Source organism: Narcine bancroftii, chromosome 4, assembly GCF_036971445.1.
Source record: "Narcine bancroftii isolate sNarBan1 chromosome 4, sNarBan1.hap1, whole genome shotgun sequence".
Lineage (NCBI taxonomy): Eukaryota > Metazoa > Chordata > Chondrichthyes > Torpediniformes > Narcinidae > Narcine > Narcine bancroftii.
In genome coordinates, this window is record NC_091472.1 from 316431030 (window position 1) to 316447034 (window position 16005).

Here is a 16005-nt window from a genome sequence, read left to right on the forward strand (position 1 = left end):
ACGACCAAAATTGGGCCCTTAAAAATGGATGAAGGTGAAATTATTACTGGAAACAAAGAAATGGCTGAGGAATTTAACAGATATTTTGCATCTGTCTTCACCAAGGAAGATCCAGGTTCTGGTCAGATAGGGGGTAGAGGTCATGCAGTATCTAGGGACGGTGGAATTTCCTAAGGAAATGGGGGAATCTGATGCATATCCAGATCCAGGAGCAGGTGGTTGTGGGTAAATTGTTAGGACTGAAGGCTGATAAGTCCCCAGGGCCTGATGGGCTGCATCTCAGGGAGCTTAAGAGAGGTTGCTCTGGAAATTGTGGAGGCACTGGTCAACATTTTCCAAAGTTCCATAGATTTGGGGGAGATGCCTGTGGATTGGAGAGTGGCTGATGTAGTGCCACTTTTTAAGAAGGGAAGGAGAGAGAAAGCAGGAAATTATAGACCGGTCAGCCTGACAACAGTGGTGGGGAAGATATTGGAATCTATCATAAAAGGAGAAATAGCGGGACACTTGGGCAGGAATAATTGTATCAGAGCTATTCAGCATGGATTCCTTAAGTCATGCTTGACCAACCTTCTGGAATTTTTCGAAGATGTGACAAAGAGGGTGGACTCGGGAGAGCCAGTGGATGTGGTGTACCTGGACTTCCAGAAAGCCTTGATAAGGTCCTGCACAGGAGGCTAGTAGGCAAAATCAAGGAGCATGGTATTGGGGATAAGGTGCAGTCATGGATAGAAAATTGGTTAAGAAATAGGAAACAAAGGGTTGGGATAAACGGGTCATTTTCAGGATGTGAGGAGTGGGGTACCACAGGGTTTGGTGTTGGGTCCTCAGTTGTTTATTATTTTGTAAATGATTTGGATGAAGGGATTATTAACAACGTGAGCAAATTTGCAGATGACACTAAACTGGGTGGCAGTATAAAGTGTGAGGAGGATGTCAAGAAAATGCAGAGGGACTTGGACAGGTTGGGGGAATGGGCGGAGGAATGGAAAATGAAGTTCAATGTGAGCAAATGTGAGGTTGTCCATTTTGGAGGCAGTAATAAGAGAGCAGAGTATTATTTAAATGGAGTTAAGCTAGGGAGAGGGGTACTGCAAAGGGATTTGGGTGGACTTGTACACCAGTCACTAAAAGCTAGCATGCAGGTTCAGCCAGCTGTGAAGAGGGCAAATAGCACGTTGGCTTTCATAAAGAGGGGATTGGAGTATAGGAGCAGAGATGCCCTCCTGCAGTTGTACAGGGCCCTGGTGAGACCTCACCTGGAGTATTACGTCCAGTTCTGGTCCCCAAATTTGAGGAAGGACATACTTGCTATACAGGGAGTGCAGTGCAGATTTACAAGGTTGGTTCCCGGGATGGCAGGAACGCTGCAAGGTTGGAAAGACTGGGCTTGTATGCGATGGAGTTTAGAAGGATGAGGAGAGACATGATAGAGGTATATAAGATAATCAAGGGGCTAGACAGGGTGAATTTGGATTACATGTTCCCATTGTTGGAAGAGACTAGGACTAGAGGGCATAGTTTAAGAATACAGGGAAGACACTTTAGGACAGAGATGAGAACTTTTTTTACCCAGAGAAGTGTGGATCTGTGGAATGCTTTGCCGCAGAGGATGGTAGAGGCAGATTCGCTGGATGTGTTCAAAAGGGAGTTAGATAAGGCTTTTGTGGCAGGGGAGTTAAGGGTTATGGCAGGGAATACTGGCAGAGAGTGATCAGCCATGATCTGAGAAATGGCGGTGCTGGCTCGACGGGCCAATTGGCTGACTCCAGTACTTATTGTCTATAGCACTCATCCTGATGCTGCAACACTTACCCAACTCCGTTCCTTTCTCAGTAATAACCTACCTTAAAGCTGTAGCCCTGGTCCACCAGGAACCTTTGCCTTTTTACTGAGTACGCCATCTCCTGTGTATCCTGGGAGACCAGTGAGTAGAAGAAAGCGTTGTATTCTTCAGCGACCATCCCTGTGAAGACAAGGATTGAGGTCGCGCAGAGACAAGGTAGAATGTTTTGCAACTAATTTGAAATCAGTTCTATAGCTCGAAAACAGGACCTTCTGACCAACACATTGCCAGCACCGGGTGTCAGTATGTCCAATAGGCCAGAGAGATTTGTTGTGATTGGTAGCAATGACACCCACTCTCCTTCCAGTAGATCCACCCAATCCATCATCCTCAGTCAGGGTCCAGATCAGATGGGGGGGTGGGCTAAGGAGTGACAAATGGAACTCTGACAAGCAGGAGGTGTTGCCTCAAATCAGGGGAGGACTTGCGCGGGGCGTGGCAGGGCCCTGGGGAGTGTTGTGGAAGAGAGACCTTGGGGTACAGGTGCACAGCTCCCTGTAAGTGGTGACACAGGTGAACAGGGTGGTGAAGGCAGCATTTGCCACCTGACTTTCATTAGGCGAGGTATTGAGTACATAAATTGGGACTCATGATTTGGCTACACTTCTGGTCACCTGGCTAGAGGAAGAAGTTAAAAGGGGTGCAGAGGAGATTCATCAGGATGTTGCTGGGAGCAGAAGAGATGAGTTATAGGGAGGTGGGTGTGTGTGTGTGGGGTGTGTGAGTGTGCTGTGTGGGGTGTGTGAGTGTGCTGTGTGCGTGGGTCTGTGTGTGTGTGTGTGTGTGTGTGTGTGTGTGTGGGTGTGGGTGTGGGTGTGGGTGTGGGTGTGGGTCTGTGTGTGTGTTAGTTATAGGAAGATAGGCTGCACCATTCCTTGCAGCACTGGTGGCTGAGGGGTGACCTCAAAGGGGGTTTACATGAACATGAGGGGAACAAATGCTTTTTTTTCCCTCAGGGTCAATAACTTTTAGATCCAGAGGACAGAGGGAAGAGGTGAAAAGGAAGTGGTTAAAAAGCTAGGGGAAACTTCTCATTCAGAGGGAGTCCGTTTCTGTCATGATTTGCCAGAGGAACCACAGAACCAGGTGTGATTACAAGGTTCAAAAGGCATTTGGGTTAAGATGAACATAGACCAATGTAGGCAAATGTGACCAGCCCAGAATGGTTGTTGGGACGTAGACCCTGTTCCATGCTGTGTGACATCTCACCCACATCACAAGAGTAAATCAGCCCAGAGGGGGATGTTGTGACACGGTGCACCCACAGCCAGCTCAAACCAAGAGAACTCACACTGCTCATCCATCATCACACCCCATCACCATCCTCCACCCATAACCCCCACCCACCACCCTCCACATACTCCCCTCACCCATAACCACCCTCCACAAAAACTCCCTGTCCACCATCACTCTCCACCCCCTACCTGCACTTCACCCACCAAGCTCATGACTCTCCACTCACCATCATCCCCTCCCCATCATCCCAGCCTGACCCCCCATGTCCCAGCCTGAGACAGATTCAGTCTGTCCCACCATCTTCTGCCCAATCCCAGCCTGCCTCCCAATCCCACTCCCATCCTGCCCCCCACACTGACTGCCTCCTGCATGCTCCCATCTCCCTCCACTCCCAGCCTTCCCCACACTCTGCCTGCCCCACTTCACTCTCCACTTCCAGCCAGCCCCCCCCCCACTTCACCCTCAACTCCCAGCACCTCCCCCCTCCCCACCATCCTATCTAACCCCACCTGGACAATCCTTCCTCACCTTTTTTTGCCCGCAGTACTCTGCCCAATCGCTGGGCTTCCTGCCGCCGGGATCCTCCGTGGGAAGAAATCTGGATCAACACGTTGGCTTCGGGGAGATCGAAGGAGGTGTCTCCCACCTGGTGGAGATCAGAGAGTCAACGCTCCACTCGCACACCAACACATCACCCCAGCAGTAACGGAGCAGACCCAGAGCCATCCACATAGCTAAAATGCTCACCATACCTCCCCCACCTGTGGCTCCATCTTCCCCCCTCCAGAGCACGGTGAGCATAGCGATTAGCTGTACACTGCCAGCGACCCAGGTTCGAATCCAACACTGTCTGAAAGGAGTTTGTTCGCTCTCCCCCCCGTGTCTGTGTGGGTGGTCTAGTTTCCTTCCACTGTTCAAAACGTACTGAGGTCTAGGTCAATGGGGTGTAATTGGGTGGAACAAGCTCATGGGCTGGAAGGGCCTGTTTCCATGTTGTATGTCTAAATTAAAAAATTTAAAATCTTAACCTGCCATCGATAAAATGCAGCTCCTTTACCTTGGAGATGAAAATGGTGTTGATCTTCGGGTTGTGGGTAAAATTTTGCAGGATCTGCATCCTCTCCCCTTGGGATGTGGGGCCATAAATATAAGGCCTGGAAAGTTCAAGTTTATCATTGTTTTGTGAGCAGACCAGTAAACATATCATACACAGTACAAAAGTGCAAAGTTACAGAGGGAGGTCAGTTGGCATAGAACAAAGGTAACACGATTTAACTACTTAGGGGTGACCGGTGAAATCTTACATCAAAAGGTGGTTAGCACAACAGCGCCAGCGATAGGGACTGAGGTTTGTACGTTCTCCCCGTCTCTACATGGGTTTTCCCTGGGGGCTCCAGTTTCCTCTCACCGTTCAAAATGTTCTGGGGGTTGAAGGTTAATTGGATGTAAATTAGGCGGCATGGACTTGTGGGCCAAAATGGTCTGTTACTGTGCTGTATATCTAAAAAATAAGATACTGCAGCCCAGAAAACAAGCCATTTGGCCCTTCTAATCCATGCTGAAATATTATTCCACTAGTCCCATTGACAGGTGAAGTCCATAAATGTCCAGACCTCTCCCATCCATATATCTATCCAATTTATTCTTAAAACTTAAGAGTGAGCCTGCATTCACCACGTGTCCATAAAACCCATGTGTCTGCGTAGGATTTCCCCAGATGCTCCAGTTTCCTCATACTGTTCTAAACATACAGGGTTTGTACTTCAATTGGGAGTAAAGGGGAGGCACTGGCTCATGAGCCGAAAGGGCCTCTATGTTTAAATTTTAAAAAACGGAACCACTAATCATCCCCAATTGCCCACGCAACAAGCCATTTCATTTGTGGGACTGGAGGTTGGCTAGCACGGTTTTCTCTGGAGCATAGGAGATTGAGGGGTGACCTTAGAGGTTTATAAAATTATGAGAGGCATCGATAAAGTGAATAGTTAGTTAGACCCCACTTGGAATGTTGCGTTCAGTTCTGGTCTCATTACAGATGCAAGGATCGACAATGAGATAGACAACAGACTCGCCAAGGCAAATAGCGCCTTTGGAAGACTACACAAAAGAGTCTGGAAAAACAACCAACTGAAAAACCTCACAAAGATAAGCGTATACAGAGCCATTGTCATACCCACACTCCTGTTCGGCTCCGAATCATGGGTCCTCTACCGGCACCACCTACGGCTCCTAGAACGCTTCCACCAGCGTTGTCTCCGCTCCATCCTCAACATCCATTGGAGCGCTCACACCCCTAACGTCGAGGTACTCGAGATGGCAGAGGTCGACAGCATCGAGTCCACGCTGCTGAAGATCCAGCTGCGCTGGATGGGTCACGTCTCCAGAATGGAGGACCATCGCCTTCCCAAGATCGTATTATATGGCGAGCTCTCCACTGGCCACCGTGACAGAGGTGCACCAAAGAAAAGGTACAAGGACTGCCTAAAGAAATCTCTTGGTGCCTGCCACATTGACCACCGCCAGTGGGCTGATAGCGCCTCAAACCGTGCATCTTGGCGCCTCACAGTTTGGCGGGCAGCAGCCTCCTTTGAAGAAGACCGCAGAGCCCACCTCACTGACAAAAGGCAAAGGAGGAAAAACCCAACACCCAACCCCAACCAACCAATTTTCCCTTGCAACCGCTGCAATCGTGTCTGCCTGTCCCGCATCGGACTGGTCAGCCACAAACGAGCCTGCAGCTGACGTGGACTTTTTACCCCCTCCATAAATCTTCGTCCGCGAAGCCAAGCCAAAGAAGAAGGATATGGATGTTATAGAGAGGGTAAAAGGACACTGCCTGGATCAGAGAACTAGTCTTATGAGGAGAAGTTGAGTGAACTTGGCCTTTTCTCCTTTTAATGACAGAGGATTGTGGGGGGTGGGTGCATTGATAGAGGTGTACAAGAGGACGAGAGGCATTGATCGTGTAGACGGCCAGAGGCTATTTGCCCAGGGCTGAAACAGCTAACACATGGGGGCCATGGTCTTAAGGTGCTTGGGAAAGTACAGGGGGGGATGTAAGAGGAAAGATCTTCGCACAGAGAGGGGAGGGTACTTGGAATATGTTGCCAGCAACGGTGGTGAAAGCAGGTACAAAAGGGTCAATTAAGAAACTATTAGACACAGTAGGTACATGGAACTGAGAAAAATGGAGGATTATGTAGTAAGTTGGCAGAAACCTATTGGCCGAAGGGCCTGTACTATGCTGTCGATTTCTGTTCTATCAATTGTCAATGTATTTTTCTCAGAGTACAGGAATCTGAAATTAGAGGATAGAGGTTCACTGTGAGAAGGGAGGGACACAAGAAGGACTTGATGGGAATTTTTTTTCACGAACACAATACAGGGCAGCACAATTAGTCACAGCACCAGTAACAGGGGGTTCGAATCTGTCACTGATTGTACATTCTCCCGTGGGTTCTACAAGTGTGTTCTCGGGCGCTCCATTTTCCTCCCACCCTCCAAATGTACGGGATTTGAGGTCAATTGGGTGGCACGGGTTTCAACGGCTTGAATTGGCTTGTATCATTAAATTTAAAATCTGGAATGAGAAACTGGAAGTGGATACAATTTGGACATAGAACCATAGAAATATTACAGCACAGAAACAGGCCACCTCGGCCCCTCTAGTCTGTGCCAAACCATTTTTTCCCTAGTCCCAATAGCCTGCACCCAGCCCATAGCCCTCCATACCTCTCCAAATTCGTCATCAATGTTAAAATTGAGCCTGTATTCACCACATCAGCTGGCAGCTCGTTCCACACCCCCACCACTCTCTGTGTGAAGAAGTTCCCCCTAAACTTTTCCCTTTTCACCCTTAACCCATGTCCTCTGGTTTGTATCTCACTCCCCTCAATGGAAAAAGCCGACCTACATTTACTCTCTCTCTCCCCCTCATAATTCTAAATACCTCGATCAAATCTCCCCTCATTCTTCTTCGTTCCAGAGAATAAAGTCCTAACCTGTTTAACCTTTCCCTGTAACTCAGTTCCTGAAGTCCCGGCAACATCCTAGTAAATCTTTTCTGCACTTTTTCTATCTTATTGATATATTTCCTGTAGTTCGGTAACCGAAAATGCACACAATTCTTCAAATTTGGCCTCATCAATGTCTTTTACAACTTTACTATAACATCCCAGCTCCTGGACTCAATAGTTTGATTCATGAAGGCCGATGTGCCAAAAGCTCTCTTTACAACCCTACCCACCTGTGATGCCACTTTTAGGGAATTATATCTCTGTATTCCCAGATCCCTCTGTTCTACCACACTCCTCAGTGCCCGACCATTCACCGTGTACGTCCTTTCTTGGTTTGTCCTTCCAAAATGCAACACCTCACACTTGCCTGCATTAAACTCCATCTGCCATTTTTCCAGCTGGTCCAGATCCCTCTGCAGGCTTTGAAAACCTTCCTCGCTGTCCATGACGCCTCCAATCTTAGTGTCATCTGCAAACTTGATGATCCAATTTCCCACATTATCATCCAGATCGTTGATATAGAGAACAAACAACAATGGTCCCAGCCCCGATCCCTGAAGCACCACTAGTCACAAGCCTCCAGTCTGAGAAGCATCATCCACCACTATCCTCTGGCTTCTCCCGTCCAGCCATTGTCAAATCCAGTTCACTACTTCACAATGAATATCCAGCATCTGAACTTCCTGACTAACCTCACATGCAGGTCTATGTGGACAACATCCACAGCCTTTCCTTCGTCAACTTTCCTGGCAACCTCCTTGAAAAACTCTAAGATTAGTTAAACACAACTTATCACGCATAAAACCATGTTGATTATCCCTAATCAGTCCCCAGCTATCCAAATAATTGTACATCTGATCTCTTAGAACACCTTCCAATAATTTATCTTCTACTGATGTCAGGCTCACCGGCCTATAATTTTCAGCTTTATTTTTGGAGCCTTTTTTAAACAACAGAACAACATGAGCTATCCTCCAATCCTCTGGCACCACACCCGTGGATAAGGACATTTTAAATATTTCTGCCAGAGCCCTTGCAATTTCTACACCAGCCTCCCTCAAAGAAAACATTGAAAAGACATTTGGAGAGCTGTATAGGTAGGAGGGGCTTTGGAAAGATAGGGACCAAATGCAAGCAAATGGGATCGGCCCAGAATGCTCATGCGAAGGCCTACTCCGTGCTGTGTGACCGATGACCATTGACAGACTGGGCCAAAGCCTTACTTGTTTAGCCGGATGGCATACTCCTTCAGGGCAAACACGTTGTCAGCGAACACGATGATCTTATCGTTCCTGCGCTCGTGGAAACGGATTAGGAATTGACAGGCTCGGAACTTGTTGGGGTTCATGACATACAGGAGCATCCGCTTCTTGGTCTTAATCGCTACATATTCTCGATAGAACTCAGGTGACATCGGGCACCAGACCTAGGCAACAAACAGGGATCATCACACCAGCACCTGACCACCTCTCCCAGCCACAAAAAAACCTGGCTTCCCCTCTACAATCATCAACTCAGCCATCATCTGCATCTCTTCCATTTTCTATGTATGCCCTGGCCCCCTCCACCCTGAGACAACATAAACAAGATTCCCCTTGTCTTCACCCTACCACCCCACCAGCTTCCACATTCAATGCATTATCCTCCACTCTTTCCATCACCTACAACATGATTTCACCACCAGACACATCTTTCCCTCTCTTCCCTTTTACGCCTTCTGTAGGGACCGCTCCCCTCTGTGATTCCCTTGTCCACTCATCCCTTCCTACTAATCGCCCTCTTAGCACCTTTGCCTGTGCCCACACCTCTTCCCTCACCACCATTCTGGGCTCCAAGCAGTGTTTCCAATGAAAACGCAGTTCACATGAATCTGCGGGAATCATCTACTGCATCTGGTGCTCGCTTTATGGCCTTCTCTACATCGTAGAGAATGGATACAGATTGGGAGATCACTTCACTGCGCACCTTTTCTCTGTCCACATCAGTGACTTGGACCTCGCAGTGGACAACCACTTCAGTGCCATATCCCACTCCCATACTCACACGTCTGTCCATGGACTCATGCAAGGCCAAACCAAGGCCACCTGGTAAATTGGAGGAGCAACACCTTATATTCCATCCGGGCCCTCTCCAACCGGACAGCATTAACATCGACTTCCCTGGTTTCTGCTAGACCACTCCCCATTCTCCCTCCCTTCCTCATCCCTCTGTCTGCTTTCCTCCAGCTCTCTACTTCCTTCCCTCTACATTCACTGAGCCATCCCCTCCCTCCCTTATCCTCCTAATACCTCCTGCCTGTGGGAACACGCTCCTCCCCTGCCCCTCCCACCCCCCACCCCCCATCCCAACCATTTTATTCCTGCCTACATTTTGCTCAGACCTTGATGAAGGGCTCAATACTTTTGGGTGTATTTTATGGATTTTGGGCTGCCAATCGCAAAAGTCACCTTAACATTTTCCTATCGTTTTTTTTTGAGATAATCTATTTTTGTGATTTACTGTCATATTTTAAGTCTACCCCAAGTGTACAAAACCATGACGTGCAACATGTCATTGAAAATTCGTTTTCTGCATTTGCACTTGGACTTCTTCCCTGTTGATCAACGGACATGGTGAAAGGTTTCACCAGGACATGATAACCATGGAAAAGCAGGATCAGGGCAAGTGGAATCCATCAATGCTGGCCGACTATTGTTGGACACTGACACAAGATGTTGAGAACAAGCGAAAATCAGCTGCAAAACACCTTTAGGTCGGTTGAACTAATGCAATGAGTCAGCGTCATTATGCGATTAAACAGGCTAAATTCAATAAAAGTTAATTGAATGTTTCTCCAACTTCCTATGTGATACAGCAAATATGAAATAATCTTTATGTTCAGCTTGAAGTTGTCCATGATATTCCTCAATTTTTTTCAGGAAGCAAATCTTTTGAAAAATGTTGTCCAATGTAAGCTCTACTTGGACTTTCCACCCACCTTGCTGGATGTTCCTGCGGTCCCAGGGAAGGAACCAGATGGTCAGTTCAGGCATGCACTCAGTAATCTGCTGGACCTGTCTGGGTTACTTATGGAAGCATGACAGGGAAACACTTTGAATCCAGAGAGAAAATTACCAGCTCGATGTTCTTGCAGAATCTATCCATACACATCCCCTGCATGCTTTCATGCAGTGAAGCGTCAGAGGCTGCCTCTCTGAATATTTTTAAGACACATAGGTTTTTGCATAGTCTGGGAATTAAGGGTTACAGGGAGTCCACGGCCAGTTCAGCCACGATCATATTGAATGGCAGAGCAGACTCAATGGATCCGATGGCCGACTACTGCTCCTCTATCAAAGTTCAGATTCTTTGTCAGAGCACATACATGACATCACATATAACTCTAAGATTCATTTTTTTGTGCCGGCCAGGCAGAATATCTATTGTAATGAGACTCACCTCAGCACATTGCACCTTGGCAATATATCCACTATTCTGGAGCTCCATCCAATTCGCTTCGAAAAGTTTGGGCCCAATGAGGAAATTCAGGTCAACGATCTTGTCATCTTCCCGGACCAGAGTGGCTGTCAGTCCCAGCTTGCAATGTGCCTGGACGATGGTGAGAACACGGCGGAACATTTTGGCTGGACAGAACACAGGACCGGATCAGTACCACCACCTCCAGTACACATTGCCCAACATACAGAATCAGCAGAAGGATCCATTCACAAGTTAGCCATTGGGATGTCAGCCCAGAGCAAGATGGCACTGACAACAGGTACAGAGTTCCTTCTCTACTGCCCCAAGCATCAGCTACCCACTAGCTAGATATAGCACATCACCTCCAAACTGGCCAACGAGGCACCCATTTACACTAATCTCCATTACCAGCCCACATCTTGGGGATTCAATTGTTAATTCAGTTGCTTCTTAAATGTTGAGAGTTACCACCTCCACCACTAGATTCTTCCCCAAATCCTCCCTAAACCTCCTGCCCCTTCCTTACCTTAAACCTCGCATTGGTTCTCCAGTTTTTCACACCTCAGAAGTTCCGTACAATCAGAAGTTCAACAAGATATTGGTGAATCCAAATTGGGAGGATTGTGTGCAGTTTTGGTCACCGAACTGCAGGAAAGGTATCAATAAGATAGAAAGAGGGCAGAGAAGATTTACTAGGATGTTGCCCAGACGTCAGGAACTGAGTTACAGGGAAAGGTTAAACAGGTTTGGACTTTTTTCCCTGGAGTGTAGAAGAATGAGGGGAGATTTGATCGAGGTATTTAGAATTATGAGGGGGAGAGACAGTGTAAATGAAGATCGGCTTTTCCCACTGAGGGTGGGTGAGATACAAACCAGAGGACATGGGTTAAGGGTGAAAGGGGAAAGTTTAGGCGGAACTTCTTCACACAGAGAGTGGTGGGAGTGTGGAACGAGCTGCCAGCTGAGGTGGTGAATGCGGGCTCAATTTTAACATTTAAGAAGAATTTGGACAGGTACATGGATGGGAGGGGTGTGGAATTAGGCAGAATAATATTTTGGAACAGACGAGAAAGGCTGAAGGATCCGTTTTCCTGTGCCGTAATGTTCTATGATTCTGCTCTGCACTGATACTGAAATGTCGACTGACACCTTTTGCCTCCAGAGATGCTGTTTGATCCACTGAGTTGCTCCAGCATTTTGTTTGTTCTTCCTTCCCAGCTTCTCCATCAACCCTCTCATCATTGAGATACTTCACTTCTCCCTTCAGCCTCTTGTACTCCATGGAAAACAAACTGTCTCTCATCACAACTGAATCACTCCAATCCGGTACTATCCTGGTGAATCTCCTCTGCTCCCTCTCCAGTGCAGCCACATCTTTCCGATGGTGCGATGACTAGAAACACACACAGCGGCATAACCAATGTGTTATACAGTCAGTTGTCCACATCATGGTTAACAAAATAAACAAACTGAAATGCTGGAGGAACTCAGCTGGTCTTTTTAGCATCTGTAGTTGACAAAGATACGTTTCCGATGTTTCGGGCCTGAGGCCTTCAAGGGAAATTCAGAAAAGGCAGAAGCGGGAAATCTCAGAACGTCTCAGAATTCAAACAATGGGGGAGGAATCCAGACCAACAAAAGGAGTTAATTGGATGTGATAAGGGACTAAGTAGAATTTATCATGCCTGTGGGAAGGAGATAGGGAAAGGAGAGATGATGGGAAAGGAGAGATGATGGGTAAGAATGAGCTGGATGGGAGGGGTTTAATGAAACCCAGAGAAGTCGATATCAATGCCATCCGGTTGGAAGAGGTCCATTGGGAAGATGAGCTGTTCCTCCAACTTGCGGGTGGTCTGTCTGGTCGTGCACGAGACCGTGGACACACATCAGCAAGGGAACGGGATGGAGAACTGAAATGGGTGGTTGCTGGGAGATCCACACTATTGCGGCGGTCAGAACCAAGGTGCTCAACGAAGTTATCTCCCAGTCTGTGTCCAGTCTCTTCGATGAAGAGGAGACCAAAGGGGGAGCACTGGATGCAGAAGATGACTTCTGCGGATTAACAAGTGAAGTGTTTCACTTGGAAGGACTGGTTAATGAAGGCACGCATCCTTCACTTCTTCACCACCTGTGCTTCCATCAGTGGGACTCGGGTTTGAACATCAAGTTCCTACTCCGTGGGCCCTACCATTTCTTTATTTATTTAAAACTTTATTGATCTTCCCAATGGGCATCACCTCACTTTCAGCAGAATTAAATCCCATCACCATTGCCTGATCCAACTTTCCACTAATCAATATCACCTTGCAGCCCAAGACTTTCCGCACACTCCCAGGCAGGAACAGCCTGGCTTCCTCGTTCCCAGGACAACAGCAGCATGGGTACGACAGAGCAAAGCTCCCATCACGCATTTCCCAGGACCCTCACAATTGTACAGCAACAGGCCTTTCAGCCCACGTGTCTGTGCTGAACACAATACTGAATTAATTCAAACTAAAACTCTGCTGTTTGCACCTGATCTGTATCCCCCCTCTCCCGTTTGTTCATGGGGCAATCACTCTTGACGGGAGCCCAACAGCAAACCAACCCCACCCCCAGGGGCCACAGTGCATTTAAGGGGGACAACAGACTGAAATCATAAAATATTTTTGATGTTTTTCATGTAGTCGGTAGGAGAGAAGTACGGAAGAAACCAATTAAATTTGACTGCTTTAAAAAGTAAAAACACGACGCTGGAGAAACTCAGCAGGTCAAACAGTTTCCTTTATACAGCAAAGGTAAAGATACAGAACCGACATTTCGGGCTTGAGCAGGAAAGGGGGCACCATAAACTTTGAGCAGAATCCTAGCGGAAGGGGGCCATAGCCAAAAAGAGGTTGAATGGAAACCTCTTAAACACTATTGTTGTATCTACTTCCAACTCAACCCCTGGCAGCCCGTTCCAGGCACCCACCCCTGCATGAAAATCTTACGCTGTCCATCTTCCTTAAACTCCCACCCCCTTAGCAAAAATTCAAGCCCTCCCGTGTGCGATATTTTTATCCTGGGGATAAGATCCTGTCCAATTTCTACACCTCAATCAGGTCTCCCGCATCGTCTGATGATCGAGAGAAAACGCTCCAAGTTGGTCCAACCTCTCCTCCAAAGCAGGTACCATCCTGGTAAATATTTTCCATCCCTTCCAAAGCCCCCACATTCTTCCTTTAATGAGGTGACTAGAATTATTTCAAATGCAGTCTGACCAATGTTTTATATTGCTGTAATACAGCCTTACTTTAATACTCGATGCCCTGCCCAATGAAATCAAGCAATCCCCACGCCTTCTTTACCACCCTATCTACTTTCAATGAGCTCTGGGCCTAAACCCCCAGATCCCTCTGCACATCAAAGTCCTGTCTGTGTTCAGTCCACTTCAGTTGGGAATCCTCCTAACAGTTATTGTGTCCGTGTTAAATTTTTTAATTTGGACATACGGTAACAGGCTTTCATCCCATGAGTTCATGTTCTTCCCCCCCCTCTCCCTACCCACCCATTTAGACCCTATTGATCTTCACCTCCGGACAGTGATTTTCAAACAGTGGGAGCACCTAGAGGAAACCCATTGTACAAACTCCTTACAGGCAATGCCAGATTTGAACCCTAGGTCAATGACACTGCAAGAGCGTTGCACTAACCGTGCCATCCATCTAACACTGATCTATAGCAGCCATTCTCAACCAGGGCCCTATGGACCTTTTATGTTGTTGGAAGGAGACGTGTACAAGAAACCAAAACCTAACTGCTTCAAAGGGAAGGAGGCCGTAAACTCTGAGGAGAGTCCTGGGGAGTTGAGAATGACTGATCTACAGAGCAAGCCCCTTCCCAGAAGCTGAGGCTTCGACAGGTCCTCATGCCGTGGTCATTACCGGGAATGGTGTGCACCTCGTCAAGCAGCATCAGTCCCCACTCCTGGCTCTTCAGCCATTCCATGACCCGCTCTGCTTCCCAGGAACGCTTGGTGGTGTGGCCCAGCATGGAGTAGGTGCTGATGGCGACAGAGCAGCCGATGGGCTTGTCCTTGGCGTCGGAGGTGAAGCGACAGATCTGGCTGTCGTCAATCGTGGACCACATCTTAAACTGAGACTTCCACTGCTCCACAGATACAGCCGAGGTACAGAGCACCAGGCATCGCTTCCGCACCGTGCAGGCTGCTGTCACCCCCACCAGGGACTTACCCGCGCCTAGAGGAGAGAAGAGAAGCAGATGTAGGTCCCAATTTGGACAGGTGCTCCCGTGGGACATCCCGAATACATGGAAACGAAGCATCTTTAACAATATTGGGCAGTTTTGTAGTCACATTCACACCATGATCAGCCCTTCCCCACACCCAGACTACTCCAAGACCTTTATTCCCCACCTCACTGACAAAAGGCAAAGGAGGAAAAACCCAACACCCAACCCCAACCAACCAATTTCCCCCTGCAGCCGCTGCAACCGTGTCTGCCTGTCCCGCATCGGACTTGTCAGCCACAAACGAGCCTGCAGCTGACGTGGACTTTTACCCCCTCCATAAATCTTCGTCCGTGAAGCCAAGCCAAAGAAGAAAAGTTCAACTTTATTCAAATCAGAGGTGTGAAAGATCATCTGGCCATAAGGGTGTACATGGGCATCACTGCACTGATGGGGTGGGGGGGGGGGGGGGGGGGGGGAGAATGATATCAAACTGTGGGAGCCACAGCGCAGAAGTCATGGTCTCCTCTGCTGGGAAGACAGAGAAAGATAAATGATTTAAATAGCTGAAATGGGATTTGAAAGAAAAGGAGGTTTTGTGTGTGTGGTGAGGGAGTCCTCGGGCAGATGTCTGCTGCTTGTAAGTAAAGATCTGTCTCCCACTACACAGTTCCAGCAATTAGCCGGCAGTTTATTTTAGTTGCTATTTAAACCACCTCATAATACTTTGCCACACTCTAAAATGTGTTAAATATCAGTACTGAGCTGTGGAATAGAGAGAATTAAATGGCTGTGTTGAAAGTTATTGTCGCCCTCGCTGTGAACGGGCTTCCTACTCTACCCCGCAGCACGGTGCCTTACACCGATGGGAGTCTGCTTTTTTTTTCGTCTCTGCTCTGATGTGCCAGGCCAGTGAGTTTCCAACCATTTAACAACACCAGTTTACATGGAGTGGAACCCCTGGAATTTGCTGTGGACTAGAGAGAGTTCAGTGGCTGCATTGAAAGTTATTGCTGTCCTCGCTGTGATCAGGCTCCCTGCACTATCTCACGGTGGTACTGATCTAACTTTGGTGAAAGCCTCATATGGGTGATTTAACACAAATCTACACAAGACAAATATTTTCTTAAATAAACGGTGTTTACTTATTGCCAATAAAGATCAGTTTTATATATCCCTTTCCTAGGATTAGAATGTATTACATTAAAGTGCATTGTCTCAGCTCTAAGATGGAGTCTT

General features: G+C 47.6%; 1 protein-coding gene across 1 annotated transcript in view; it reads right to left on the reverse strand.

Annotated features, from left to right (window-relative positions):
* The window catches only part of ercc3 (excision repair cross-complementation group 3), a 50723-nt gene that overhangs the window by 4537 nt on the left and 30181 nt on the right, over positions 1-16005 (reverse strand). The window contains exons 8-13 of the mRNA XM_069936026.1: positions 14463-14777; positions 10537-10721; positions 8322-8524; positions 4140-4236; positions 3611-3728; positions 1848-1966 (exon numbers count right to left, since the gene is read on the reverse strand). Coding sequence (XP_069792127.1) covers positions 1848-1966; positions 3611-3728; positions 4140-4236; positions 8322-8524; positions 10537-10721; positions 14463-14777 — 1037 coding nt within the window. The remainder of the gene's footprint in view (positions 1-1847; positions 1967-3610; positions 3729-4139; positions 4237-8321; positions 8525-10536; positions 10722-14462; positions 14778-16005) is intronic.